Source organism: Filicampus tigris, chromosome 20 (assembly GCF_054856515.1).
Source record: "Filicampus tigris isolate MCC_2025a chromosome 20, RoL_Ftig_1.0, whole genome shotgun sequence".
Taxonomy (NCBI): domain Eukaryota; kingdom Metazoa; phylum Chordata; class Actinopteri; order Syngnathiformes; family Syngnathidae; genus Filicampus; species Filicampus tigris.
Window position 1 is genome coordinate 4,036,847 of NC_141236.1, and position 27,594 is coordinate 4,064,440.

At 41.4% G+C, this 27,594-nt stretch overlaps 3 protein-coding genes, 1 long non-coding RNA gene and 1 other non-coding gene across 36 annotated transcripts in view; 3 read left to right on the plus strand and 2 right to left on the minus strand.

Moving 5' to 3' along the window:
• Positions 1–26,842, minus strand: part of LOC147127896 (uncharacterized) — a 286,111-nt gene extending 259,269 nt beyond the window's left edge. For 2 of the 24 annotated variants that reach the window (XR_015083845.1, XR_015083849.1), the window contains exons 1-5: positions 26,686–26,842; positions 26,396–26,425; positions 26,211–26,309; positions 26,092–26,136; positions 25,994–26,024 (exon numbers count right to left, since the gene is read on the minus strand). Coding sequence is in view for 13 of the 24 variants with exons in the window: in XM_086018759.1 (XP_085874885.1) it covers positions 24,418–24,510; positions 24,590–24,661; positions 24,727–24,869; positions 24,935–24,959 (333 nt within the window). In the remaining 11 variants the exon portion in view is untranslated. Of the gene's footprint in view, positions 1–23,885; positions 24,143–24,224; positions 24,286–24,364; positions 24,511–24,589; positions 24,662–24,726; positions 24,870–24,934; positions 25,319–25,384; positions 25,607–25,644; positions 25,753–25,812; positions 25,938–25,993; positions 26,040–26,091; positions 26,137–26,205; positions 26,310–26,395; positions 26,426–26,685 lie in introns of those variants that run through there. The other 22 variants (XR_015083842.1, XR_015083844.1, XM_086018759.1 and 19 more) reach the window with 22 other exon arrangements.
• LOC147127911 (microtubule-associated protein RP/EB family member 3-like) lies at positions 79–7,520 on the plus strand. Of its 5 annotated transcripts, none has more exons than XM_086019433.1 (10): positions 79–238; positions 2,282–2,350; positions 2,712–2,839; positions 2,918–3,063; positions 3,132–3,294; positions 3,453–3,494; positions 5,104–5,193; positions 5,483–5,619; positions 5,820–5,972; positions 6,134–7,520. In XM_086019433.1, exons 3-10 carry the CDS (start codon positions 2,719–2,721, stop codon positions 6,200–6,202), a joined length of 921 nt encoding a protein of 306 aa, XP_085875559.1. In that variant the 5' UTR covers positions 79–238; positions 2,282–2,350; positions 2,712–2,718; the 3' UTR covers positions 6,203–7,520. The 5 variants fall into 5 exon arrangements, with proteins under 5 accessions (XP_085875559.1, XP_085875560.1, XP_085875558.1 ...); XM_086019434.1 differs by having other exon boundaries at positions 2,715–2,839; XM_086019432.1 differs by lacking the exons at positions 79–238; positions 2,282–2,350 and adding an exon at positions 2,447–2,538.
• tmem214 (transmembrane protein 214) lies at positions 7,984–17,035 on the plus strand. The gene is made up of 17 exons (XM_086019532.1): positions 7,984–8,275; positions 9,984–10,174; positions 10,987–11,137; positions 11,780–11,914; positions 12,004–12,086; positions 12,885–12,990; positions 13,288–13,369; positions 13,487–13,588; positions 13,721–13,862; positions 13,981–14,072; positions 14,159–14,207; positions 14,808–14,915; positions 15,007–15,124; positions 15,204–15,300; positions 15,406–15,574; positions 15,741–15,892; positions 15,994–17,035. Exons 1-17 carry the CDS (start codon positions 8,128–8,130, stop codon positions 16,118–16,120), a joined length of 2,052 nt encoding a protein of 683 aa, XP_085875658.1. The 5' UTR covers positions 7,984–8,127; the 3' UTR covers positions 16,121–17,035.
• On the plus strand, positions 17,692–25,098 carry LOC147127913 (uncharacterized). Of its 5 annotated transcripts, none has more exons than XR_015083852.1 (7): positions 17,692–17,798; positions 20,093–20,279; positions 22,465–22,557; positions 23,920–24,251; positions 24,399–24,490; positions 24,593–24,882; positions 25,020–25,098. It is a non-coding gene; the product is annotated as an uncharacterized LOC147127913 (long non-coding RNA). The 5 variants fall into 5 exon arrangements; XR_015083854.1 differs by lacking the exon at positions 17,692–17,798 and having other exon boundaries at positions 19,757–20,279; positions 24,593–24,679; positions 24,742–24,882; XR_015083851.1 differs by lacking the exon at positions 17,692–17,798 and having other exon boundaries at positions 19,756–20,279.
• Positions 18,459–18,531, minus strand: trnaa-agc (transfer RNA alanine (anticodon AGC)). Its single transcript has one exon. It is a non-coding gene; the product is annotated as a tRNA-Ala (tRNA).
• Positions 26,843–27,594: the final 752 nt, after the last annotated feature.

The window sequence follows — 27,594 nt, forward strand, 5'->3', positions numbered from 1 at the left end:
ATCACAAAACGTGGGCCTCGATCATTTTGTCGGAGCCGACATGGCGCCGCGGCGTACTCCAGTTTCACCAAATCTAAAAAGAAACTAGTGCAACTGGGTTGCGCGTGCGCAGTGGCCACCAGATTAAAGTACGGTACTCCGCGCAGCTCGTGAGGCAGCGGTCTTCGGTTTATAGCAACGGAAAAAGATCTCATCTCACTGAAAAGCACGGCAGTCAGAGGGACTTTGTCGCTCCTGAGTAAGTAATATTTCACTTGACTTAATTAGCGTTGTACTCATTTACGCGTTCCGTTGTGTTTTTGGACTGCTGTATCTCATCAGCAGCGCGACACGGGGTGACAGTCCTTTATTTAGTAATGTGCGTTTTCGTTCAGGCCTCCAGAGGGGGTAACGTTAACTTTACAACGAACCAGTCCACATTTAAATGACTCGTCTGTATATTCCCATTTCTACACGCCACTAAAGCGACATTGATTCTCGCCACGAGCCTCTCAAATTCAACAACAGGGGCCAAATGCCAATTTAGTTGCCTAGCCAACGTTAGCAGAAGTTAGCAAGCCGCTAGCACCAGCGCGGTTGGGATGTCAACTGTCGCAAACACGTCCACTAATTCCAAGCATGTCAACTACTGTTTAGACTACGTGCATTATTAATCACTTTACTCTGTTTTTATTGTATCTGCTGCGCCTGTATACTCATCCGACATTCTTCTGCTGTGCTTAAATATTAAACTGAACATATACTGCATGTTCAGATTGTTGACAAATTAAACGCTTTTATCTCAATGCAATTCATACATTATTCTGGTAACTTTACAACGAATTTGTATTGCAGAGCAGCAGCTAGAATAGTCTTTATCTTAGTAATTAATTCTTCAGTAACAAATCTGCGTTAATTGATAGTAAATATTAACCCCATGTTCAAGATTTGCACTCTTGCCAATATCTCTTACACATGTAACAACAAATTTACACATGGCTGTCGGGTTATGTTGATTACGTAATAATGGCGTCATGTCTTAAGCAATTAATACTGCCAACAATCAAATTGTTTTTGGGCCAATGTTGAAATATTTAACAGCTTTAGCTCGGGAATGTAGGACTTTCTCTTGAAAATCCGTAAACAGCTTTTCAGATTTACAGATGCTTTCAGTCTGCTTTGCTTTTAAAGACTTATACTATGACACATGGTGGCAGTGTAGTAGTTATAGATTTATACATTTCTCTTGACTCGTAAACCAAAAATTTAGTTCTGGGTGCTTGCTAGCGAATGAAAGCGAATGTGACAACATATGACATAGGGCAAAGAGAATTAAATGTGTTGTATTAAATAAAAAAAAACACATAAACGTTGTCTCAGCAAAGTCCGCTAGCTTAATGCTAACCGACAATGCAAAATGCCATAAATGGGCTTGCATCGATTTTTCTTTAATCATAAATCTTTGAATACAAACAGTGCAGCGTCACACATATGTATTATACTGCCCCTGGTGGTTGAGGCATGTACATCAGAAGAAGCGACACAAATACCCATTGAATTATCATTAACGTAAACTTGTACGTTATTACTGTCTGCTTTTATGAAGTACAATACTGTATGGTGATGTTTTTTTTTCTTAAAAACATCATGCATTTTTGTTGTTTTTTTTGGCGGGGGCGGGGGGGTGCTGGAATTGATTAATGTCATTTCCATTATTTCAGTGGGAAAAGATGCTTGAGATATGAGTGTTTTGAAATATGAGTGTGGTCATGGAACAAGTTAAACGCATATATATATATTTTTTTTCCTGAGAGGAAAAGGAGGTGAGTATTTTTGGTGCAGCATTTATTTATTCAAGTGGACACCTGGTATTCCTGTCAGACAGGAAGTGTTTTTCTGTGTTAGTAGGGTAATGTTATAAAAAAAATGTTGCCGTTGTCCACATTTCACTTAACTATGAATGATAATGCTTAGTTTTTGGAATGACTGCCTATCAACTTTTTTGAAAAGGTCAGAATGTGGTGTGATCAGCTGTTACGAGCAAATTAGCAGCGTGTGCTGAGTGGACAGTTACCACCGTGAAGCTCTGCTGTCAGGAAATGATGATTCAGCACAACATCCTGCGTGGTGTTATTTGGGACCACGGGAAATGCTTTGGTGTTGCTCGGATTTTTTTCCCCCCTCATCTCTACTGCTTTTGTTAACTAGCTTTGGTTAAACCGTTAAATGGGGATTAGGCAAGACCGTTAAGTGATTCAGTGCGTGACTGTCTTTATTAATGTCCCTTATTTGTTGTGGCCAGGGTCTTGTTTTAAGGTGGTCCAGACCAACCTGCTTCTAAGCGGTTTACACCAACACGCACCCAGTGAAGGTGAGCAATATGGGTAAATTATTTTTGTACCATAGTTAAACTTCTTCACTGTAGTCTTTTCCTTGAAACACTCTTTGTAGAGGACACTTTGTCATTGGCTGTTGATTCCTTTTCGCGTCACGATCACAGACTCTGAGATTTAGCCGGACTCGGTGTTGACCGGATTTGAAATATCTTTAAAGCATGTGGTAACAGTAAAACTTTTTTTTCGGAAATGTTTTTTATATGGTCTCGTTGCAATGACAAGAAAACTGTTTTGATTCAACAACTGCTGCAAGTGGGTTTGGAACATGAATGTGTGTACGTGTAAGTGTATAAGTCACCGTTTTGAAATCGACTGAGTGTTAAACTTTGCGTGAAGCAGGAGGATGGCGGTGAATGTCCACTCCACCTCTATGACCATAGAGAACCTGAGTCGTCATGACATGTTGGCGTGGGTCAACGACTCCTTACAGCTCACCTACACCAAGATCGAGCAACTCGGCTCAGGTAAACACACACACGGAGGTGCACACTTAGACACACGCACACACGATACGTGATGTTCACGCAATATGTTCTCCTTAGGTGCAGCGTACTGTCAGTTCATGGACATGCTATTTCCAGGGTGCATTTTGTTAAAAAAAGTCAAATTCAATGCCAAACTGGAACACGAATACATCCACAATTTCAAGGTCTTGCAGGCTTCATTCAAGAGGATGACCGTAGATAAGGTAAGCACCGGAATTCACAATGTCTCGTTTTGTTTGCTGCTCGTAATGAAACGGCGCCGCTCTCTCAGATCATTCCCGTCGAGAGGCTGGTCAAAGGCAAATTTCAGGACAACTTTGAATTCCTTCAGTGGTTTAAGAAGTTCTTCGATGCTAACTACGATGGCAAAGAATACGACCCGCTGCTGTTACGGCAGGGCCTGGAGGGGACGCCGCCGCCGCCGCCCAATTCAGGTACAATGCAGTACATGCAAGTTGGTGCGACTGTGTGCGTCTGTGCGTGCAAGATACAATCACTTGTGGGTGTGTGTGTTTGTGTGTGTGTGCGTGAAAATAGGCTTCATTTCATGTCTCTTCCTCTTGATGCAACCACATCCCCACCTCTAACACAGGTGACCCCATTGTCCACAAACCCAAAAGACCTGCTCGCTCAGGTAACACCCATTTCATTGTGGCATGTGTGTTTGTGTTTGTACATGCTCACCGAATGTTTTCCCTCACCCGTTGACTCTCAACCTGGATTGGTCTGTTTCTAATGTTTGCGGTTGTGTGTCGAGGCGCTGTAAATGTCACCATGTTCAACACACATCCAAACATAACACAAAATGGTTGATGAGTGTGTTCGTGCTGAGCTAGCTGGCAAAAATTGAGAGATGAGATTAAAGCGATGAAAACTGTAAGTGAAACAATGTCAAGACACATTTAGATAAAGTGGGGAATTAATTTTCCAAGGGGGTCAAGTGAGGAACTGGAACAGTAGTCTCAGGACCACACCATGCGAATGTCAATTATGTTAATTATGAAGTTAATGTCTTTACATAAAGCAGTAAAACGTGGGGGTTTTTTTGTGGGTTTTTTTAAATGAATGTGCTACAAGTGTACTGTGTAGCTATTGTATATTTTGTTAAACACAATAAACAACATTATAAAGTCATAATGAAATTTACATCTCGACACATTGACATTAGTATATCACTATTTAATCATCATTTAAAAAAATCATGTCTACAGTCTGCATCAGTGTTTCGATTTTTTTGGGCTGACTTGACACTATCCGAAAGAAGAATGTTGCTAACATGAATAGTCACCAGTCTGAAAAATAGCAAAATATTGCAACAAAGTTGCTAAGTTAGTATCAGTGAAGAAGACAAAGTCTCACATGTGAGCCCTTCAAAGTAAAAGTAGCGTTATCAAAACAAAAGCACCACTTACATTTCATTTAGACTTCTTTATTTTTTTTTGTCTGGGCCCATCAGAAATGGTGGACAGGCTGTACTTTGACCAGATCCGGAGTATTTCAATTTTTTTGTTCACATCACTGGAGCCTGAAGCTCACTCGTAACTCAAGTTATTGCACCCAAGTCAAGGCAAATAAACTAGCTGAGTGATGGCTCGTATCTCAAAAACGTGTAAGTTGGGTCACTCGTAAATTGAGGTAGTTAGATTTTTTTTTAAATTATCAAATTTAATTTTATTTTGGATAAAGTACATTATTATGTTAGAAATGTGCTATCGCTTGCAGAAAGTATGTTGAGTGGTGATTTAAAAGAGACATGTAATTTCGAACAATTACCGTCAAAATACACAAAGGTTAAAGAATTACACTTTAATATCCAATTGTCACACTCTGCTTGAAATCACTCGGTTTTGGGGAGGCAGCTCTATCTCATGCAAAAGCACAGTATGACTTTTGTTACCATGGCGACTGGGGTGGGCCAGGACATAAGCGTCTGCAAACTGTTTTTATTGACTTTTAAAAAAAAAAAAAAAAATGATGAGCAACAAATCAGCTTGAGTCGATAATAGTGACTTTGCGATGTTGTTGAAGATTCTGAGAGAGCCCGTTTTGTCCAGACTGCAGATGAATGGCACTTGCGCAAAGCCGCCGCTGTCTAATTTACAGCTCACTCAAAGGCACATTTTTAGAAATAAGATACCACAATATTTTATTGGCGGTTTAATTTCATACTTTATGCATGGACAGGCGCTCCAGAAACCCAACAATTTGGATGCAAACATTTAAAAAATCAATTTTGTCCCCAGCAAACAGCAAAACAGCAAATCTGACCCCTTTAAGAGAACACAAAGTTCATGCTAACAGAGCTCACTCTGGCTGCAGATCAACTAAATCAGGTGAACGAACACACTTGATGTAGATGACACCCCCTGTAATCTGTCAGTTTTATTTGAAAAACAAACAAAAAAAATCTGCCATATCGTCATTTGTAAATGAGAGTGCACATTCATTTACGCATTTCCACAATCTTCACGAATTACTTTTGGAGATATTGGTCGAGGCTAAAAATAAGGCTAGCATTTTCCAGGGTGGTCTCACCTTTTTTTCTAACCAATGTAAATCCACAGTCAGATTGATTCCTGGGAAAGTGCAGTCATACTCAAGTGTGTGCTTGTGTCATTGTAGGCCCCATCAGAACATCTCCCACTGCACCCAAGAGTGTCCCCACCCCGCAGAGGCAGATGAATGCGCCAGCAGCCCGCAGGAACCCCGCCATGACCCGCAACGGGGGGGACTCGGAGCTCATGGAGCTGAACCAGCAGGTAGCGACAAGACATTATAGTGACTGTCAAAGCTTCAGTTCATCTTTGGCATGATAAGCGTGTCATCCTTTTGTTGCAGCTCGGTATCTTATTGGCAGGAAAGACGTTTCAATTGTGGGGAAAAATGTGCAGATGGCAGCTCTTCTTATTATCGAATTAATCTTTGTGTCTGGTATTGTTCATCTTGTCTGTCCACGCAGCTACTGGATATGAAGCTGACTTTGGATGGACTAGAGAAGGAGAGGGACTTTTACTTTGGCAAGCTGAGAGACATTGAATTGATCTGCCAGGATGGAGAGAATGAAACCAATCCAGTCCTCAATAAAATCATGGACATACTCTATGCTACAGAGGTAAATGCCATCCATCGAGATATACTTTAACGAAGCAAGTCCTCTGTTAACCACTCGAGTTGACGTTGACAATCAAAGTTTTCGTTATCATGACAAGCAGCCGAAGCCAAGGGAAAGGCACTTGAAAATATGTAAGAAACGTTTTCATTTGTTTCATACAGGAGGGATTTGCGCCCCCTGATGATGAGGATGTTGATGAAGGGGCACAAGGAGACCAGGAGGAGTTCTGAGCTCTTCACCCCCCCCTCCAGCGCCCCTACCAATTTAATCTTCATCATAACCACAGAAAATGTTCCCCCGTCATTTTACTTAACGTTTTACAAGGTTCCCCTTACTCCTCCCATTTTGTTTGTGGCTGTTTATTATCACATCTTTTTTTTTTTTTTCCTTACAGTCGAGCCTACAAAACAACAATGTTTGTACCTGTTGGTTTGCCAGCTGCTGGGCGTGATTGCCCACTAGACTGTCATGCATTGAAGAGCATTGAGATTACAGCACTGGCAGCCTGGAGCCAACATTGCGAGTTGAGTGTGTGAAGATGCAGGCGGCTTTCTTTCACCGTGCGTAATTGTCAACCATATGCAGAAACACTCGTTTGAATTTGCTGCATTTTTGCTGTTTTATGGAACCACACTTTTTCTATACAATATCGCCCAACTTGTAGGATCTTCTGTGTTGGTGGTGGATTAGGTGAGATTATATAAGTGATGCAAATGAATATATTTTGCATCGTCGGTCTGTACAAGTAGCCTGCAGACATATCACAAACTTGCTCACATTCACATGCATAAAAAAAAAAAAAAAAAAAAAAAGTCATTTCAAGTTTAAAGAAAGCCTTGATGGATCAAAATAACTCCAATAAGTTTGACAGCTTGTTTTTGAGGGGGCCTGATGTATTTATGATTTTATTTATTCATCTTTTTTTTTAATCAGCTTGGTCACTTTTGAGGAGCAAAAAGGTGGTTTAGGATTGAAAGTCTTGCACTAAAAGTAGCTAAAGAAGCCCAGACATGTGATCGGAATTGCCAACCAGCAGTGATTGGCTGCAGCCAGAATTATACAGGATGCAATTTTATATTTTGTAACCTAGTTTTTTTTTATAGTTTTTTTTTTTTTAATCCGCATTTGGATTGCTTAAAAAAAGGCCAAGTCAGAGTTGTCATTGTGAAGTGTATATTTAATAGAGAAATGTCAGGTTTTAATTTTATTAATGGGGGCAAAAGTGGGTGTAAGACACTACTAAATTACTAATGGTTGACTATTGATTTTAAGCTCAACATTTTAGCTGCTATCTGTTATTATTTTTGCTGTATTTAATTGCGTTTTCATATGCTACATAGCACTAAAATGCCACAGTGTGGTATGTTGACACTGGCAGCCTGGCAGAGTGGTCAAAATTAGTTTGACCTTTTATGCCCAGTTTGTCTCCAAGTGATCGTGATCAACATCTGGACTTACTGTTGAAATGAAATAAAGCTCTGAGGTTCATGAAAAGAAAAACGTTGTCATTGTATTTTTTAAAACTAAAATAAAATGAAATACACAACACGTGACAATGAAATAATTCGTTATCATTTATGCTTTTAACAAGATCATGTTACTACAAACAGGTCGAACACACACATCCAGGTCATACTTTTCCCTGAAATATTTGGGGTCCACTTAAACTACATTCCATTTCTTAAAGTTGATTTTAATTGCAGTGCAACCAATTTCATAAGCTATACAAAGTACGTGTTTTTATTATTAAGAGAAACCAAGTTAGGCTTCTCTACTCAGCAGTCATTTAAATGAAAAAGTGAGTAGACAGTAATCTTTGAAAGACTAATTTTTGAAAGACTCGATTTATTTCCATTTTCTTCCAATTCTAAAAATTTAATGTGATGACGAGTCAGTAAAGCTACAATAATATACAATGTAAGTGTTGTAAGACATTAACCTGTCAACTATGACATCTTGAAAAGGACTTGTAATGAATGGGCGACGTCACAGAAGAGAGGACATCTGCGTGGTGACGTCACTCACGTAAAGCGACGTGGCACGTAGACGTTCATATGACCGCTGCTCCTTGCACTTCCCAGCTTCTCTAATTCACTGACAGGCCACAGTGACGAGTGTTGACGACCAAACCGAACACCTGATTACGACTGGAAACATGGCCTCGAGTAATGGTGCGGTCGGAAAATGGGAGGTGGTGAAGAAAGGCAAGAAAAGCAGTACGGGAGGTGGGAAAAGCTCCGCGGAAAAGAAAGGCAACTCGGGGAACAGGAAAGCTCTCGGGGAGTCCAACCTGCCATCCAGACGTAAGTGAACACGGCCCACTCTGGCCCTTTTAGTTCACCGTCTCAGCAGAGTCAGCTCGAATTGAAGTCCGGAGCGACGTGGGTAGTTGCCGGGTACATTCGATGTGAACAACCGAAAGCTGTATATTAAACATGAAGTATGTACGCAAATTAGTCTGCTAAACTAGCTAGCTCGCTAACTAGCTAGTTTAGCAGCGCAGTACTTCCTGTTAACGATCCCGTGTTGTTTTTCTACGTTTACTTTCTAAATAATGCGTGACTCACTGGCTCTGCCTTCATTTCGAAATGCATGAGATGTTGCTCCGCGTCTCGACTATGCAGTTAGCATCTGTGATGTGTCAACAGAGGCAACGTCATCGCTGCGAGTTTGCATCTTGTCAGCATGATTTTAGCCGACTTGTCAAGACGATTTTAATTGTGGTGCTTGTCTTGTCTTGTCGTTTTTGTCACCACGCCTACACATTAATTACCATGCTCATTATCGCCAAAAGATTACTCAAAGGGTGGAGCACAGTGCGATACATGTACTTTCTCTTCCAAACAGGAATTTTGCCCTGCACACGCTGCAGACATTTAGTAAAAACTAGTATAATCCTGACATGACAGATATTGCAAAAAAAAAAAAAGAAAAAAAAAGTGACCTTACTTTGCTAACATTGTTTTCATTTAATCAATGTAACCAAAGTATCATGTAAGGGTGGACCACAAGTGTAAAACGGTGAAAGCTAGAAGAGTAAATACGTGCATCCATTATCTGCATTTTCTACACGCTTATCCTCATGGGCGTCTCATGTGAACTAAAGCCTATCCCAGATGCCAGGACTAGAGGCGGGTACACCCTGGCCTGGTCATCAACCAATCGCAGGGCACCCATAGACGAGCAATCACTCACAAACATTCACACCATCGATAGTTTAGAGGAGAAGTCTCCAATCCTGTTCCTCGAGGGCCGGTGTCCTGCCTGCCTGTTTTCCATCTCTCCCTGCTACTTATTCTCGAAAGGTCCGCAGAAGCTGGATAACGATGCTGATCATTTGAATCGGATGTGTGTTGTAGCAGGGACGGATGAAAAACCAGGTAGGACACCGGCCCTCGGGTAACAGGATTGAAGACCCCTGGTTTAGAGTTTCATCCTGGCACGGCCGCCAGTATGCTCCTATGGCTACGGGCCCTTTGACCAGTTGTACACAAGTAACTGAAGGGAAAGGACCCCCTCTTTCTCAGTTTGGTTGCAGCATTTCTACACGCATCCAACCAGTTCCACTTTGACACAGGCACACGCACAATATAGATTCAGGTTCGTCAGCATTTATGTTGTAGATGAACGGCCGGCGAACACCTGCTGACCCCCTGTCAACACCACCTCAAGTTTGTGGCATTTATGTGTAGGGTTACTCCATGTAAACTCAGCATGTTGCCTGCACGATGGAGAGTCCCGTCAATCTCGCCTTACAGTTACACAATCTTAAGCTTGTGTGTATAATTTGTGCCGCATATAACTTGTCCTGAATAATACCAATTTGTTACGAAAGCTGTTGTGGCCAGAGAGGATAAGATCAGCACTGTGAGGGGAGGGAGTGAAAAAGGGGCAGGGATTGCAATACTTTCATACAAAATACCACAGTAGGGCCAAGTGCTGCTGGGAGTGTTGACTGTGCCGTATCTGCAGAGATCCGATCACTGCCTTGTCCCCCCCCCCTCCCCCCAGAGCCCTCCATGATGTCGGACACTTTGTTTGAAACCTTTGAGAAGATCTCAAAGAAACAGAATAAGGAGCAGGTTCCGCCCAGTCAGCCTCAAAACAAGAAGTCCTCTTCGACGAAATCGTCCAAGAAGTTGTCCCCCAAAAGTGCACCCACCACTGCCACTCACAGGACTCTGCAAGAGGCCTTTAAAGCGGTGAGTCACCTAAATACAGTCTTCTGATTGCATGTACTCGTTTTGACAATTATTTTTTTAAATGGGAGTTTGCACTGTTTTAAAAGTCTTTACCAAAATAATTTCTGTCAGCCTCCATTTATCTAAACACGGCTTCCTGATTTAATATTGTGTTTGTGGAATATGAGCTTAACAGCAATATCCGCCCGTTTTTAGACATCTCAGTTGCTCAGGGTTCTGGTAACGACCAATCATGGCTCGGCTTCAGAACACAGGTGAGCTGTGATTGGTCGTTACCTGAGCCCCGAGCAACCGCGATGTTATTTTCAGTCGACAGCAAGTGGCAAAATGGCCGCCCAAAGATGGCTAAAAACGGGTGGATTTTACTACTTAAGTCATTCCATAAACACAATGTTAATCAGAATGCCGTGTTTTGACTAGTGCAGCGGCATAGAATGTATTATTGTAAAGAAAATGTTGTGGTTGACTTCCTCTTTAACTCATTCACTGCAAGTGACGAATTTACCTGCCCATTCACAGTTCAGCCATTCAATCCCGGGAATTTATTGATATTTTTTCAAACACTAGGGTAAAAGATGGTCTGAAAATGTCGGGCAGTGAATGAGTTAAAAGTTGTCATTTTGAATTGAATAATAATGCTTGGATAACTTGTACCTTTGTGGACCATATTTATATCCAACATCAGGAAAAAAAAAACTGTTACACGAGGTTCTGCGAGGCACACGATCACATGCTGACTCCCAGTCTGGCTTTTTGCTCAATGCTTCTTTGTTAGATGTGTGGTATTCATGTCTCCCGGTGTCTGTCATCAGCTGGATCTCGTCGATCTGAAAGAGCAAATGGCTAAAAGTCAGTCGCTGTTCCCCAAAAACCCGTCGGTGTGGGCCAAAGATCTGGCAGGATACCTCAACCTCAAGCTAACGGCGCCGGTGGCAGAGCCGACCCTCAGCAGCTACGCTCACGGTGTGTTCTTTGTCTGCTTGAAGGGGAAGTCAATCCAAGCAGATTTTTTTTCAAAAATATGTTCAGTGCAGGCCCACTCGTTGAAAAAGGCATTGTGGTAAGTAATTGCGTTTGTGGAATAAGAGTTATTAATCCACCCGTTTTTAGCTTTGTCACTTCTGTCGACTGAAAATGAATGAAATCACATTTGCACAGGGCTCAGGTAACGACCAATCGCAGCTCACCTGTTTTCATAAGCTGAGCCCCTGAGTAGCTGTGATGTCATTTTCAGTCGACAGAAATTACAAAATGGCTGAGATGGCTAAAAACGGGCGGATTTAGCTTCTTAACTCTTATTCCCCAAACGCAACATTAATCAGAATGCCGTGTTTCAAGTCGTGGGCCTGCATAGAACATATTCTTGAAAAAAAAAAAAAAAAAGTTTGGGTTGACTTCTCTTTAAGAAGAAAAATTGTTGGTTTAGTAGAAAGTAGTAATATAGCCATTCATCCATTTTTTTCCCTACTGCTTGTCGTCGTTCGAGTTTGACTGGTGACAAAGTATGTGTGCAGGACTACAAATTGCTTACTTTCTGATGGACTTTTTTGAGGAGCAGTATTTTCATGCATCTTTTTTTTTTTTTTTTTTCCTTTTTCTTCACAGACTACCCGTACTGTCTTACGGGCAAGGAGTTGAAGGCCGTCATCAAAGGCATCCTTGCCAATTGCAGTGACTGCCTGCCAGATTTCTTCGACCACTGTATTTACACCATGCTCCGAGAACTTGAGAGGCACCCAGGTAGGCGGCGGCGCTTCCAAAATAGCCGTTTATGTCAACGTCTGTCTTGGTCAATCAACTGTCAATGTCGATTGCGACTTTGCTTCCAGGTGAGCCACTGCACGGATACAGAGTTTGCATTCAAGCAGTCCTGCAAGACAAACCCAAACTGACAAATCAGAACTTGCCCGGGGTGAGTCAATCAGTGTCAAGCGGGTTCGTGCCGATTTTGAACTTCTAAATCCATTTTTAAAATGTGAGAGATCCCACACATGATGAGGAACACATTGCCTTGTGTTTGCTTTTATACTGGCATGCTGGAGCTGAACAACACGAGACTAACTTGTGAGAGTCAGAATTGTGCCACAGGGCTGCACGATATGGCTTAAGATCAAAATCTTGATATTTTAAGGCTATATCGCGATCGATGATATATATCTCGATATTCTATAATTCACTTTATAAACATTAAATTAAACCTGTCGGTGCATAAAATGACAGCGGTATGCTGATTCAGGCAGACCCGACTTGTATTGTTAAAATATGCAGTAAGGGGAAAATGAAAATGGCAGTCAAGATACGTTTTGCCTTAATTCCGCATTCACGCTAAATTAAACTAGCCAGTACACGCTTAATGACAAACAAAATGTTTGGCTTCCAAAGAAATGAAAAAAAAATACAAATGAATCCATTGATGTTCTTGGTCATGTAGCTGCAATATGTGAAGCTCAAAATGAATTCTGAATCCCACAGATAAGCTTTGGACACTCTCGTGGCGCCGATCATGAGAATCGTTGAAATCAAGACACATTTTTCGATTTGTCTGAAATAATAATGAATATGTAGAGTGTAGCTTTATCTACTTCTATTTTGATCATTGCCAGCATGCCAGTTCCAGTGAATTATGATAAGAGTGTATTGAGAGGTGGATAAAAAAAGCCCCCCGCCCCAAAAAAATAAAATAAATAACCATTCACGCCTTCCTCCTCAGTATTTGGATTTGCTGCGGTCGGTGCAGAATCATCCTGTCAAGTGTTTAACCATCATGTGGTCTCTGGGCCAAGCCGGTTTTTATGACCTGAGCCAGGGACTGAAAGGTAATGCTTTAACGACACGTCCGCATCACTTCTGACTTGGTTCATTTCTAGACATGATGTTAGATGGTCCAGACACTGCACCGCTGCGGTGGTAGACTCACTTCTCTCCCACTTTGGCAATCATTTTCTGAACTAGGGTTGGAGGTTACTGAAACTAAAGTACACCGCCTCCCTGCCTCGCTGCTTTGTATGGCCCAATAATTCTTGGCTGACTGCAAAACAAATCCTCTGTGTCTGTATCATAGGATGCAATGCAATGTAACCTGTAGGAATAACATTGTTATCGTTGCTTTTCAGTGTGGCTTGGTATCATGCTTCCTGTCCTGGGAGTGAAGTCGCTGTCCTCGTATGCAATTGCCTATCTGGAAAGGCTGCTCCTGTGAGTTTACCTGACGACAACACAAATTAAAGCCTTCCCCTTACAACTCTTGACAATAAGGGTTGAATGACTTTTTCTTTTTTTTTCTTCTTTTTTTTTTTTCCGGTCGTTTCCCAGCCTCCACGCAAACCTGACAAAAGGATTTGGCATCATGGGTCCGAAAGAGTTCTTTCCCTTGCTGGATTTTGCCTACATGCCCAAGAATGCCCTGTCATCGGGGTAAATGGACAGCCATTGCAAATTGTTACACTCACACATTTTAGAAATGTCCCCTTTTAATATGTATTTGATTTCAAGATGCAACAATTACAGTGCCGGTATGTCTATTTTGTGTGCGTGTGTGTGTTGCAGTCTACAGGAGCAGCTGAGGCGCCTTTACCCTCGTCTAAAGGCCTTAGCGTTTGGATCCAAACCCGAGAGCACCTTACACACGTACCTGCCGTCCTTTTTGTCAAGAGCCACGCCACACTGTCCGGAAGACATGAAGAAAGAGGTGATGAGGAAAAAAAAAACAAAAACCAAAAAAAAAAAAAAGTCTCAGTTCTCTGCAGTGATGCGCTAAAAATGAAACGTGCAGAATATTCAAACTCGGCCTCCGTTGTTTCTTTCAGTTGCTCAGCAGTATGACAGAGTGTTTGTGTGTGGATGCTCAGAGTTTAGGAGTGTGGAGGCAGCTCTACACGAAACACTTGGCTCAGTCCAGGTGAGATACACATATACACATTTTCATTTAAAAAAATAAATAAATAAATGAACTAAAAAGGCTGACTCACATGTTGTGCTCCATAGTCTGCTGCTGAACCATTTATTGGGCTGCTGGAATACTCTACCACCAAAGGTATTGAAAAAATGGGAATGTAAAATGGTGTACAATGTGCACTTTTAATTTTGCTTGCCACGACGGGTGCATCTGCTAATTTTATCGCTAAGCTATCTCTATGGTGCATTAATTAAAAAAAAAAAAAAAAAACATATTTATAGCCAAGGTGTTGTAGTTTTTTGTTTGTTTTTTGGTGGAGGGGGGTTTCCTATAATTTTTCACACAGGGTTGGGTATGTCCAGTTGTCTTTCAGTATTTAAGTGCCAATTGCTCAGCGACACGTTGAACAGTCGTCTAGTCTTCTCTTGCGACCTGTCGTGTCCGATTTTGAGTTGCTTTGACGTGTCGTACCCGTGTAGTTTTTCATACATGTATTCACTGTAATTAGGACTTGCACAACGCATTTCGACGTGGGTGAAAATCGGCATTATGGTGTTGCCATAGGACCAAAATATAAGTCGCAAATTGAAGACTTTGTTTTTTTAACAATGACCTCAGGGGTGTTCGACTTTTTTTCACTGTCAAGCTGTAGCCTCCTCGTGCATCTTTTTTTGATTGATTGACAAAAACTGTCATTTTTAAAAAAATGTTTTTTTCTTTTTTCTTTTTCTTGTTCAGCTAAGGAAGAATCTTGATGAAACGATTCAATCTTTCAAAGTGACCAACGAAGAGATGAAAGAAAACAACCAGTCTCAGGACCTTAGCGACTGCAATAATCTGTGTCAGGTCAGTCACATGTTCAAGTCCAAATGTTTTTGTTCAAAATGATGTAATTCAGTGATGGGGTATTTGAAGGGATGACACATTTTGTTACCAGAGTCTCCAGGTGAAGATGCGTGGACGTGGCTTCCCCTGGTCTAAGCTGCTTTTGGTCCTGTTAGTGTTTGTCGCCGGGTTCATCGTCCAGGACATCCGATCTCACGGCTCCTTCGCCGGTATGACAAGTTTTTCCTGTGCAACCTGTTAAAATGTGCCATTTGACTTTTTCAAAGCCTTATCGATGGTGTGTTGCAGATTCAGCCACAGTCAAACATCTTCACAGCTCTGGGGTGATGGCCGTGTCTCAGCAGGCGTGGAGCAAAATCATCGTCCATTCTAAGCAGGGTTTCGGGTACAGGATTTTTTTTTCCCCTCCCCCGGAATCGGTTCAATCGTTTTTAACAATTCCGTAGACGTTATTGTCATTGTGTATTGTATATGTGCTGTGTGTGTTTAGCTGGCTGGAGACGAACATGCCGTATTATTACTCTGAGAGTGTGCGGGCCTTGGAACCACTGTTAGAACAAGGCCTGGAGAAAACCAAAACGGCAGCCCTCGTCATCGGCGAAAAAAGCAATCACGTCATCGTGTGGGTGAAAGAAAACAGCCCGCTGCTCATAGAATGGGTGAGACGTCGTCTCTCATGAATCCTTTCAACGGAATACAAAATGCATGTTGATGTCTCCAACAGGCGACTACATTTTTGTTTTCTGCCTTTTCACCCTTGTCAAAATGAAAAAAGGAAAAAAATGACTTCATGAGGATAAAAAAAACCAAACATTTTGTTTGCAGGTGAAGACAAACACGCCTGACAGTGTATACGACGTTTTGGCTTATCTGAAATCGCTGCTCCTCTTCCTTCACCAAAACTACATCTTGCCAGCGTTGGCGTTTTTAATTGACCTGCTACAACAAGCGTGGACCAACCTTCAGGACTCCTGCAAGTCAGTAACGTCTTTGTTAATACAAACCTTTTATTGAAACACAAGCACAATGTTGAATCTATTTGATTTTTTTTTTTTTTTCCCCCCCATGCCTGCCACAGTGGTGAAGTATCTGTATCGTGTCTGAGAGGTCACGCATTGTCCTTCACCAACTCAACATGGCAACTGCTCCAACATACGACCTCTGCCATCACGACGTGGGCACAGGAGCTGCTGACTGCAGCGTAACACACAACACACAACACACAACACACAACACACACACACACACACGCACACGATAGTCAAATACATAAGGCGACCCAGTGTGAGGCTGCCTTTCACCACGCCCGTTACTCTTAAACTGTGATCGGACCCTGTAGGGTCAAATAACTTTTCTGTAAGTTGTTTTTGACTACATTTCTTTAATCAAGAAGCTCAGTGTGTTGAGAGTATGTATGCTTTTTTTCCTTTTCTTTTGCTACCAATCCTTTTTCACTGCTGGATGCTAACAGCCTGAGTTTTCTATTGTGAAGGTCAGGTTGGTTAAATGTATTCTAAAAGAATTGTGTGAAAACTGGCAAAGTGTTGGGAAATGACCAAAAATCTTTTCTTACCAGACACCTCGTCACATTTTTATTTAAACGTAGACGTGCTTACTAGATGATTGCATCCAGTTTATGTGTGACCGTGAGTGTGTATGTTGGGCTCGTGTAAGACCATCAATGTTGGGGCAAATCCGCTGACTAACTCACAATCCTACCGGCCACCGAAAATGTATTGGAATCCACTGATGCTGTTAGATGGCTCCAGGCAGGATGGTCCATTGTGTCGGAAGCACAACCTGCTTCTGACATGGTGTTTTATTTGATTTCAATCTGCGTCGTCTTATTTTCTCCTCCGCTGTTAACAGCACTCAAAATCCATAGATTTATTTTTTATTTTTTTTCTGTCAATGTGCCCTCACGGATTCTTATTACCAGGATCTTGAAGGAATCCTGACCAGTGTTCTCAGCCACACGGCAGTATGACAGTGTCACCCTCTACATGAAAACATTTCGCACTAGCTGATCCTCTTAATTCTCCATGTGAAAGACATTTGGATGGATGTGGAGGAGTTATGTCTTATGTCAATAAATGATTTGTAATAAAGACTTCATTTCACTTCAGTTGTCTATTTCCTGAAAATGGCTTTGTCCTGAAATGTGCCCCATTCATGGGGATGAGGTAATCTAGCATTTTGAGATACATAGTGAGACAATGCACAAAGACAAAGTACATGACTTGCCAGTTGAGACTAAGTGTCAGAATGTCAGCTTCCCAGAGCTTTGCTCATGAGTTGACAAACAACAAAAATACTTAATTAAAATAATATACATCTAGCCTGTAAGATTTTTTTTTCATATGTAAAGAATTTTTGAACACCAGAAAATGGTGACTTTTCGGTCATTAAAGTAATGACGTATATACATCTAGCCTGTAAGTGTTTTTTTGTTTCATATGTAATGAATTTTTGAACATTAGAGAATGGTGAATTTTAGGCCGTTAAAGTACTGTAATTATATACATCTGGCCTGTAAGTGTTTTTGTATTTTTCATGAGATGAATTTTTGAACACCAGAAATTGTGACTTTTCAGCAGTTCTTTTTTAATCATAAATGCTTGTTCCTATTAGTAAATGCAGAATGTAACAACACGTTTGGCGACAGGCAGTGTTTAGTTTTGACCAATCAGCGCACGATTTAAGGTGACTTTGGGCCAATCACGTCGCGAGCCTGTTTATACTTTTGACCAATCACACTGCACGACCGCATTTTACTCCGTGCTTACTTTTGGCGAAAATCCTGAGAAAAAGATCACCGCAAACAAGATACAAAGTTAGAAAATAGTCATCGACTGACAACTGTCTGGACTACTTTACCAAGCGGTAAGTTTAAGTTTATGCATATTATGCTTGTTTTTTTTTGTAACGTTTTTTTTAGATATTGACTGCATCTCGTAAACGCGTACATGTTGCGTCGAAAAAGCTATGTTGTACTTGTTTATAGTACTACTATGTTATTTATTTCAAATCTAAACACGCTTGAACGTAATTATGGGCTGTTGGTCATCCAAAAAACTGGCCGGTGCGGCTGCCAACACTGCGGGCTGGTGCACAAATGTGGGCAAGGTTTTGGTGTCAGTGCTCACTGCTGTAGAGGGTTAGAGTAGATTCTGTGTAAAGACGTTTAGAGAGAAAATGTTGACATTACTTCTATTAACTCATTCAATGCCAGACATTTTCAGACCCTCTTATATCCTAACGTTTGAAAAAATATTAATTCCTGGGATTAAATGCATGGGCTGTGAAGACACAAATTAGTCAATGGCAGTGAATGAGATCATGGAGGATGCGGGCATCGAAATCGTCGCTGTCATGTGAAAAACACTTATTTCCATTTTTTTCATTTTCTTATTTTTACACGAATCATGTTTCCGCTTTAGAGACATTGCATTAAACGTGAAAATTAAAAAGGTTTCCTAAATTGGAGATACAGTAAATGTTTTTCACAGGACAGCGACGAAATAGAAAATGTATCAAAACGCTTGGAGGATGCGGGCATCGATCCCGCTACCTCTCGCATGCTAAGCGAGCGCTCTACCATCTGAGCTAATCCCCCGATATGAACGAACGTACAGTAAGATCAAAATAAATTAAAAGCCAACCCGGCAAAAATATTTATAAAAATGTTTATTTATTTGTGTAGTGGAGCATACGTGTCCGTTATCACCGTTGGATCCTTCATCATCCAGGCGAGAATGTTGGTCTTTCCACATGGTTGTAGTGGAGTAATTATGCCTCTTAAAAGTTGGAAGACATCTGTGATCCTAATTCGACGACACGTTGGTTGAACATGTCCAAATGGTTAAATTATTTTCAATCTTTTCTCGGAGTACAGTACCAACCTTTTTGTCCAGGCCTGTTTCATGAGTTTATGATTAATTATAATTTTTAAAATAAAGCTGTTCAATCATAACTCAAAAGCTATTCCTGATTTTGATTAGTTAATTTTCATTAGTTTTATTAGCGTTAATTACCTTTCTTATATTATAATTTTTATTATTTCTTTAACAGAGGATACCAACATTTATTTCCAGGTTACAATACAGTTCACGATATCGTCTTCAGGCGCTACGTTGACACCATCTCCTGGTCACTAGGAGAAATGCTTTCGGTGACAACTTCCGGGTATCAAAAACCAATATAAGAGCCGTACTTAGATTTGTGCCTCGTGATCTATACTATTTTCATTTTATAATTAGAAATCGAACATCAAACTATTTTTTGACATTTTCTTACTCGTTCCAGACACCAAACTAGAAAATCAAGTTGTATTTAAATGTTGGTATTTTGGTATTAAAACAAATATCAAATAACGAGTCGTTTTTCAATTTTTAATATCTTGTTTCAAACGTAACATCCAATAACCAAAAGAGACACGGACCGAGAAGGTTAAATTCTGTTTTTCAAAACTATAGATAAGTGAGAAAAACAGCGTTTTTGCTCATGCAAATCAGTGGAAAACATTGCCACTTATAGGCTTGAAAACGCAATTGCGGTCAATGCAAATTCAGTCAATCGGCGTCAAGGGTTAGACAAAATCACATTCCAAGTTTGCAAAACAGCAAATAATCAAGAAAAAATTATTTGGACATTGGTGAATGACCTGCCACAACAATTATTTTTAAAAAGTACCACGGCAGAAGAAACAAAGAGCACAATGTACTAAATCAAGCAAAGGGAAGTGAATTGTGACGTACTTTGCTCAAAACCTCAAACGCTGTTGTGTCCTTCAAGTGTGCAAATCGTGCAACATGCAATTGTTGTAATTGTGAAAAACGGCAACAAACGCAAACATTTGATCGTGTGCTCTAGCTGACCGCATACGCGAAGTGCACTTCGTGCACACCTATTCTCCAAGTCACCTGCAAACTGACGTCTCGTCCGCCAATCCAAGCTAACCTTTTTTTTTCTTCTGCTCGTTCAACGGCGTTTTGCACACTTTCGCCACCCGTTGACCTGTCATAATGACTGCTTTGGCTTACCGTGCAAATTGTTGCTTCAATACTAGCAGGGCTACTGTTGTGTACACGATACGGTGTTGTTGTTGTTGTTGTTGTTGTTTGAAGAGTCGTGGCACAATTTGTCAAACACGCTTTTCTTTCTTTTTTTGTTCATAGGAGAACATTGCTTGCCAAATGCCTTTGCGATCTCCTGTCCAATCGGTGGCGATAGCTATATGCACCAAGGAGATGTAACCCGCCAAAAACAAGATGAAGAAGAAGCAGCAGCAGAAAAAGAACTGTACACTTCCGGCCGGTGTGGTGTAACGACCAAGTCTCCCGGTGACTATCAGCTGTGTTTTCTGTGAGTAATTTAAACATTTTAAACTGTCTGTTTTCCATTTACATACAAATGTATGTATGTACACTATTCAGGAGCATAATTACTACACTGAGGCCTTCTAGTTTGTTTATTGTTACTCGCTACGTCACTGGAAGCTATAGCTATCGTAAAACTACAGTATTAACAAAATACTACACACCCTGACTCGGATATCCCGAGAGGACCGATTTACCATGACGCACATACGGGCTTATTCCGCCTTGTGCACGCAGTCCGACAGACGGACACAGTTGGAGCGCCTTTGCTGTTTGCGGGATTGAAATGTCAGCCTCTAGTGTGGGAATATCTCCAGAAACGGCATGACATTTGTGTCAAAAAGAAATACGGTTGTGTGCTGAAAGAAAGAGTAAGAGTTAGTGCCGTCAAGAGATTAATTCATTTTAACTTGTCAATACAAAATTTAACATAAATCGTAATCAGGTTTGTTATGGTGCCATGTTGTTTGCATTTGATGATGATGATGGCTTTGATGGTGCTCCTGGGGATCATCAAAGATTTGGATATTTTTTATAACCCAACCCAGACTTGTACTTCTCAACAACTTTGTCTCTGACTTGTTTGGGGAGTTGTTTGGTCTTCATAGTGGCGTTTGGTTAGCGGTGTTGCAGCCACTGGGGCCTATCAGAAGAGGTGTTTATATACTGCCAGATCATGTGACACTTAAGATTGCACACGAGTGGACTTTGTTTCACTATTTACGTGACTTCTGAAGGTAGTTGGTTGAACCAGAGCATTTCAGGGGCTTCATTACAAAGGGGGTCAATACACATGGCAGTTTTCAGTTTTTCATTTTTAAAATGTATTTTTTTTATATATACATATATTTCTCATTTCACTTCAAAACGTATACTATTTTGTGCAGATCCATCAAATAAAATTCTGATTTAAATGGCAGTTAAATTAGAGGTTGTAATGTAACATATTAGGTAAAAGGCCAAGGGGGGTGAATACTTTTTCAAGGTACTGTTTGGTTTCTTTCATCCTTGAATATGATTCTTTGAGAATGTGGGGATCAGAGGGGATGGAGCCTTTCCTGTTGCTGGTCCTTCCCAGGAAATGTCAGGCAAGCGCCCTCTCTGTCCATTTGTAAAACCTCTTTGAAGAGACATTTCTAGTCTTTGACTTTTGATCCGACGCGAGACTGACACTTTTCTGCTGTTTTCCAAGTGTGTGCTGTATATAGTAATTTGTGTTTTAATTTATTGCGTTCACTTGTTATATTATTGCTATTTTGTTATTGTAATGTAAAGTGCTTTACTACGGCTGCAGCTGTTATGAAATGAGCTGTATTGTACTGTATAGAATTACAACTGTTGAACAATATGCTAAAGACATATTTTCAATTTCTCCAATGAGTAACTTTTTAAAGATAAACTACCTAGAAGTCCATCTTTATCTGTCTTTGTGCCAGTGACTGTCTTAAGTTTGGCTGCAAGGTGAGCAGAGGTCAGCTGCTGCAGGAAATACCCAAAAAATTAGTATTTTTTTTTCAGCTTTATGAAATTTAAATTAATCTCCACAGTTAACGTTTTAATTTTGACAGCCCTAATTAGAGTCCAAAATTGCATTAATGGACAATTTAATGTGCTATTTCCCCAATTAATAATTTCACATTCTAATACAAAGGGTTATTTGGGCCAGGGAAAAAGAACAAACAAAAATGTGTAATCTTACACTGTCAACTTAAAAAGTTGGATACTTTTGATAAAGGTTGTGTATTTTGGAAAGTAAAGTAATACTTATCAGATAATGTAGTGTTGTAAAGTGGCATTTTTACAAGGGGAGCTAAAGGATTGACATCAAGGGGATCAGATTTCTGCCTGTTGGAGTTGTTTTAAAGTTTGTGTATGTTTGAACAATATTAAACTACTCTATCTTAGCACATGGGCGGAGTATTTTCAGTTGGAAGACATTGAGGCTGTGCTTGAGCAGTTGATTGAAAGGAGCCTAAGTTGCTCATTGGATGTCAGGTGTGGAGAGAAAGCCACCAGCTGATTGCTCACACAGATGCATGGCGTGTGTGGGTGAAAGTATACCACCTTATTTTACTAATAATACGACTTGAATCTTGAAATAGACAATTTAAAAAAAAAGAACTTTTATGTCCAGAAGAGTTGCTTACTGCTTTTATTTTCTGCCTGACCAGATGGATGGAGGAGGCTTCGTGCTCAAAGGGGCGGCCGACGGACTTGTGGCACATGCTGAAGGGAAGGGAAGGCCGAGCTGCATTTGGACCCCTGTGAGTATTGAGCAATGTCTTGTGCTTGATGAGCTGATGTGTGATGTCACATCGCACCACAAGGTGGACGTGAGTGCACTGAACTTCAACTTTTGCTTCATGCACTGCACGACACCATCGTCAGACACTTCTGGACATGTTTTTGAAGGCAATGATGTGGGCCAAGTTAGCTAAAAAATAATGTCCTCTTAGAAAAAAAAAGTATGTCTATTTTTGACTAACTTGGTTCACATCAGTGTCATTTAAAAACATGTCCAGCAGTGTGATGATGGTGTTGTGCTGTACACTTAGTTTTTGTCCCAGTGCGCTCACGTCCCCCTTTGGTGCCATCGCCTACGTGTGTGCGCGTCATTTGAAGTAAGTGACGTCACACATGAGCTCGTCAAGCAGGCAACACTGAAGCTGCTTCCGTCGTCGATGTCTGTGTGTCCTACTTGAGTTTGCTCACACAAACATTGACTGGTGAACTGCTTTCAAATTGTCATGTTAGCTTCTCTGTCCAATAAATAGTTCAACTTGAATTGGAGTCTTTGTGTTTTATTGGTAAATCTGCCCTCATTTGAAGCCTTTCATGGGTGTCGGTTGCTGCAGTGGAAATCTGTTCCAAATGCTGCTTGAAGTCTTGAGGTGAGAGTTGCATGTCAGTCACAATACTATTCCTGTTAGTCTCCTCATGACGCAAAACTCAAGCAATCTTGAAATTCATCGAGCTTTGGGTCATGTGAGATTGAGGGAATAGTAAAAGACTTGTGTCTCATGTAGTGTCTGAAGTGCAACTTTGACCTGAAGACGCAAAAGTGCCTCCCCAAAAACTATCTGCTGCTAGGACCGCCCCTAACTCCGCCCATTTTTGAATCCACCAATCACAGCGCGGCTTAAATTTGCATAGCCAATCAGAATGCAGCAATTTGCATAACCACGCCCACTTTTGGCATACCGACCAATCAGAGTGCCCCAAATTTGCATAACCACGCCCACTTCGGATCCCACCAATCACCGTGCTTCTAATTTGCATAGTCCCACCCACCTTTTGACCAATCACAGCCTTTTATCTGCATTGCCCCACCCACTTCCAGACACCTCAGCGAATCAGAAAGCCTTATTCCAGCCTTGCCACGCCCACTTTCCAGTATATTCCTCTGCTCCAAAAAAATAAAAAATAAAAATTGGGCGGGAAAAAAAAAATAAAAAAAAAAAATTTGAAAAAATTATTTTTGATTTTTTTTGTGTTTTGTTACTGTGCTTTAAGAAAGTTTTTTTGTGTTTTGTTACTGTGCTTTAAGAAAGTTTTTTTGTGATGTGTGCGAGAATGAAGTTGAGAGCTTAAGTGTCATTTGTAATCAAGCTTTATTTCTTTTGCAGAGTACAAACAAACAAGTTACAAGTCGGATGACAGTCTGCTCCTTGCGAAGTGCTCAAGTGGTCGGCCAGCAAGAAGAACGAAGACAAAGTTGCAAGTCGGATGACGGTCTGCTCGTTGCTGCGTGCTCAAGTGGTCGGCCAGCGAGAAGACAAAGTTGCAAGTCGGATGACAGTCTGCTCGTTGCGAAGTGGTCGGCCGGCCAGCCAGAAGAAGCGTGTGGACCTAAGACAAAAAAAACAAACATCTGTGAGTCAAAAGTTAAGTCAACGTCTGGTGCAGAAGATGTTTAGGGCTTGAAACCAACCAGCGATCAAGACTCAAGTCTTCACAGGTGCGTTATGATGGATGAGCTTGTTCCTTGCTGCCTATAAAAGGGGAAGAAAAAAAAGTATTGGGTCAGAAAAGTTGTTGAGGATTGAAGTGAAAAGCATTTCAAGAGCCTACCGTCAAAGTGCAAATGTCTCCCATTTCTTCTCAGGCTGCCTCAAACTTCGGCTTCAGCGCCTCGTGGATGAGCAAGCAACAAGGCGAAAGTGTTGCTGCGTGTCGCTGGCCTCGCGCTGTGAGCAGGTACTCGATCGTGCGCCACACTGGACACAAGAACAAATCATTCAACTTTGTCAAGACAACTGGAACATGCTTGCTGAAATAAAATGTTCCTTTTCTTACCAGCAGAGGACTCCTCCTCAGGCAGACGCACTTTGAGTCATGTTGCAGCTCGTAGCACTCCAGTGGCGCCATCTGCAGGACAAGGAACATGTGAGGAGACAATTTTATTACTAACCTGAAATGCAGTGATGTTTTACTGTACGCTTCTGCAGGAGCTCCTCATTGATGCAGTCATCTGGAACACCCTGGCAAGCTCCATGATGCGCACCATTCAAGTTGGATGACATGCAAGTCTCCTTGTCGCTGCATGGTGAGGTCGTCAGTTGACCAGCGTGTGGACCTAAAGACAAAAGGTGAGTCAAAAGCTTATGGCATCAGCAACATACCATGAATGTAGCATTTCACCTTTAATGACCACATGGCGACTCATTTTTAGTTGACTTTAAGATGTTGTGATTCAGTGTAAACAGTCTAGCTCCTGAAACTCTAGACTGGTGCAGAGACTTCTCCTGGCTGGACAAACCTGCAAATACCACAAACGATGGACGAGTCAAGCTGCTATTTTTAGTAAGTTTATTTGCATGTCTTAGTATTGAAAATGTAGGCAGCAATGAGGACCTTCCTCATTTAGAGAATTTCTTTGCCCAGCAGGTGGAAGAGTCCCTGACGACACTCTTACTGGACGCTGTAGTGCATGCCAAGTCAAAGAAAAAGCAGGCGAGTGCTCTTTCAACATGCCGAGTTTTTTGTAGCCCGTTTAACCGGTCAGCAAGTTGATCATGGCGCCAACTAGAACAACAAAAAACAGTCAAGTACTTTGATTCATCAAGTTTGTCATTTGCAACAGGTCCCAACCTTGAAGAGGAGCTCGACTTCACAAGTTGATCAGGTTCTTCTGGGTCGCCGTCCTGCCCGTTTTCCATTGCGCCACCTGCAGCACACCCGATTCAAACGATCAGCTAGCTCTTTAGGAGCCTGATCATTTCAATCAGGTGTGTCGCAACAGGGAGAAAACATCCAGGAAAGCGGCCCTCAAGGAACAGGATTGGAGACCCCTGATGAATGTCTTGCCTGAAACTTTGGCAAAACAGCAGAGGATAAAAAAAAATGCTCACTTGATAGACCGCCATCTTGTTTCACAGCTCTCACCGACGCTCTGGCATGAATGCATAAAAGAGGGGTTTCATCCAGAATCTTGGCTGGGGCTTCTTCCTGGAGTGACACTGCAGCAAACATTAAAGTTGACAATGATCCAAGTGTTGCCATTGAGTCCATGTTCCCACCTGACTCAGGTGTCCAATCCAGGTTCGGAGAGTTAAACACCGTCCACAGTTTGGCTGTAGCCGCAGGTGCTTCCACTCAACCGGCAGGTAAACGAGCTCCCCAGAAGCTTGTTGAGTAGAAGCACCTGTGGACAGTCAAACTGGCTGGTGTTTTCACTAACTGGACATTGATTTGACACACCTTTGCTGATTGAGAGGATCACAGGAGGCCCCTTGGTCGGCACATGCTGAAATAATTAGTCAAACATTTGTACATGTATGAAAGCGTGTGTGTTTTACCGGTTAGAAGAGCAGAGCTGGACGCCTCTTCAACAGCATGGTGGCCTGAAAGACGAGGGAACGTAAGCATTTGACTCTAGAATAAGCAGCCTGACAAGCTAGTGGCTTAGCAACCTGACATTTGGTAGACATGCAAAAGTCTCATGACTGCCATGTCGCAAACACACAGGAGGTCAGCCATTTTAAGCGTCATTTGGGCCGTTCTGTTGAAGATGCAGCTGTGGACAGAAATGAGACTGTTAACATGCATGCATGAAAATATACTTAATTTATTCAGTTTAATTGTGAAGTGTTGTCTACTTACCTTCGGCAAAACGGCACTTGCGTCCAGATGCTGGAAAAGGTTTGAGCAAACGCTTCGTTAGTCATCGTCACACAAAGAATTATTGTTGAATAAACATCAATTTAACCATGAATAAATACTTATTCCGTCCACCCGTGTATCAGTACATGTACGTTGCAAAAACACGTCTTGGTACAATTTAAAGTCGTAGGAAGCGTTAATTACCAACGCTAGGGCAAACCAAAAGTGATTCTTGAAGTTCAACGTGAGCAAAAGTGAGTTTTAAGCAGCATTAAGGATTGAGAACTCACTTTTTCACCCAACCAAGTTTTCGCTAGTCTTGTGGAAATGTGAGCCGAGCAGCATGGTGGACGAGGACGACTGGAGCGTGTCAGCGTGCTGAGAAAGAATGACAGGCTCTCGTTCCCCGACTTAAATAGGTTTCCGGTGATGACGTCACGTCCAGGAAAAAATAAAATAAAAACGTAACACAGAAAGCTTCGTAGTCGACGCTAGTAAAGAAGTTCTGTTACGTTGAAAATGCTGGACCGAAATAATAGAAGCATAGCCGTAAGTACTTGCTGGGGCTCGAACTCGGGTAGTCTGCACATGATGTGGCGGTGTCTACCACTTGACTACAATTCAGTCGCAGTTGTTACCTCTCTAGTGAGTATATATCAAATGTGGTGACGCAATGTAAAAACGAATGTGTACATTAAAGCACATATATAACCCACCGAACCCCGCTAGTAGATCTGACATAGTCGAATGGTTAGTGTAACTGCTTGGTCTTTAGAAGACCCGGGTTCGATTCTTGCTTTGTTCTCCATTTAATATACAAATGGAGCAAAGAGTGAGGCTCGAACACGGTTCTCCGGAACACCACGCAACGTCTTATACCACTCGGCTATGCTGACGGGGAAAATTCGAATTTTTTTTGCGTATTTATTGGGTCATGGCCAACAATTTTCAATTCTGTTAATTACCTTTCTTATATTATAATTTTTATTATTTCTTTAACAGAGGATACCAACATTTATTTCCAGGTTACAATACAGTTCACGATATCGTTTTCAGGCGCAACGTTGACGCCATCTCCTGGTCACTAGGAGAAATGCTTTCGGTGACAACGTCCGGGTATCAAAAACCAATATAAGAGCCGTACTTCGATTTGTGTCTCGTGATCTATACTATTTTCGTTTTATAATTAGAAATCGAAC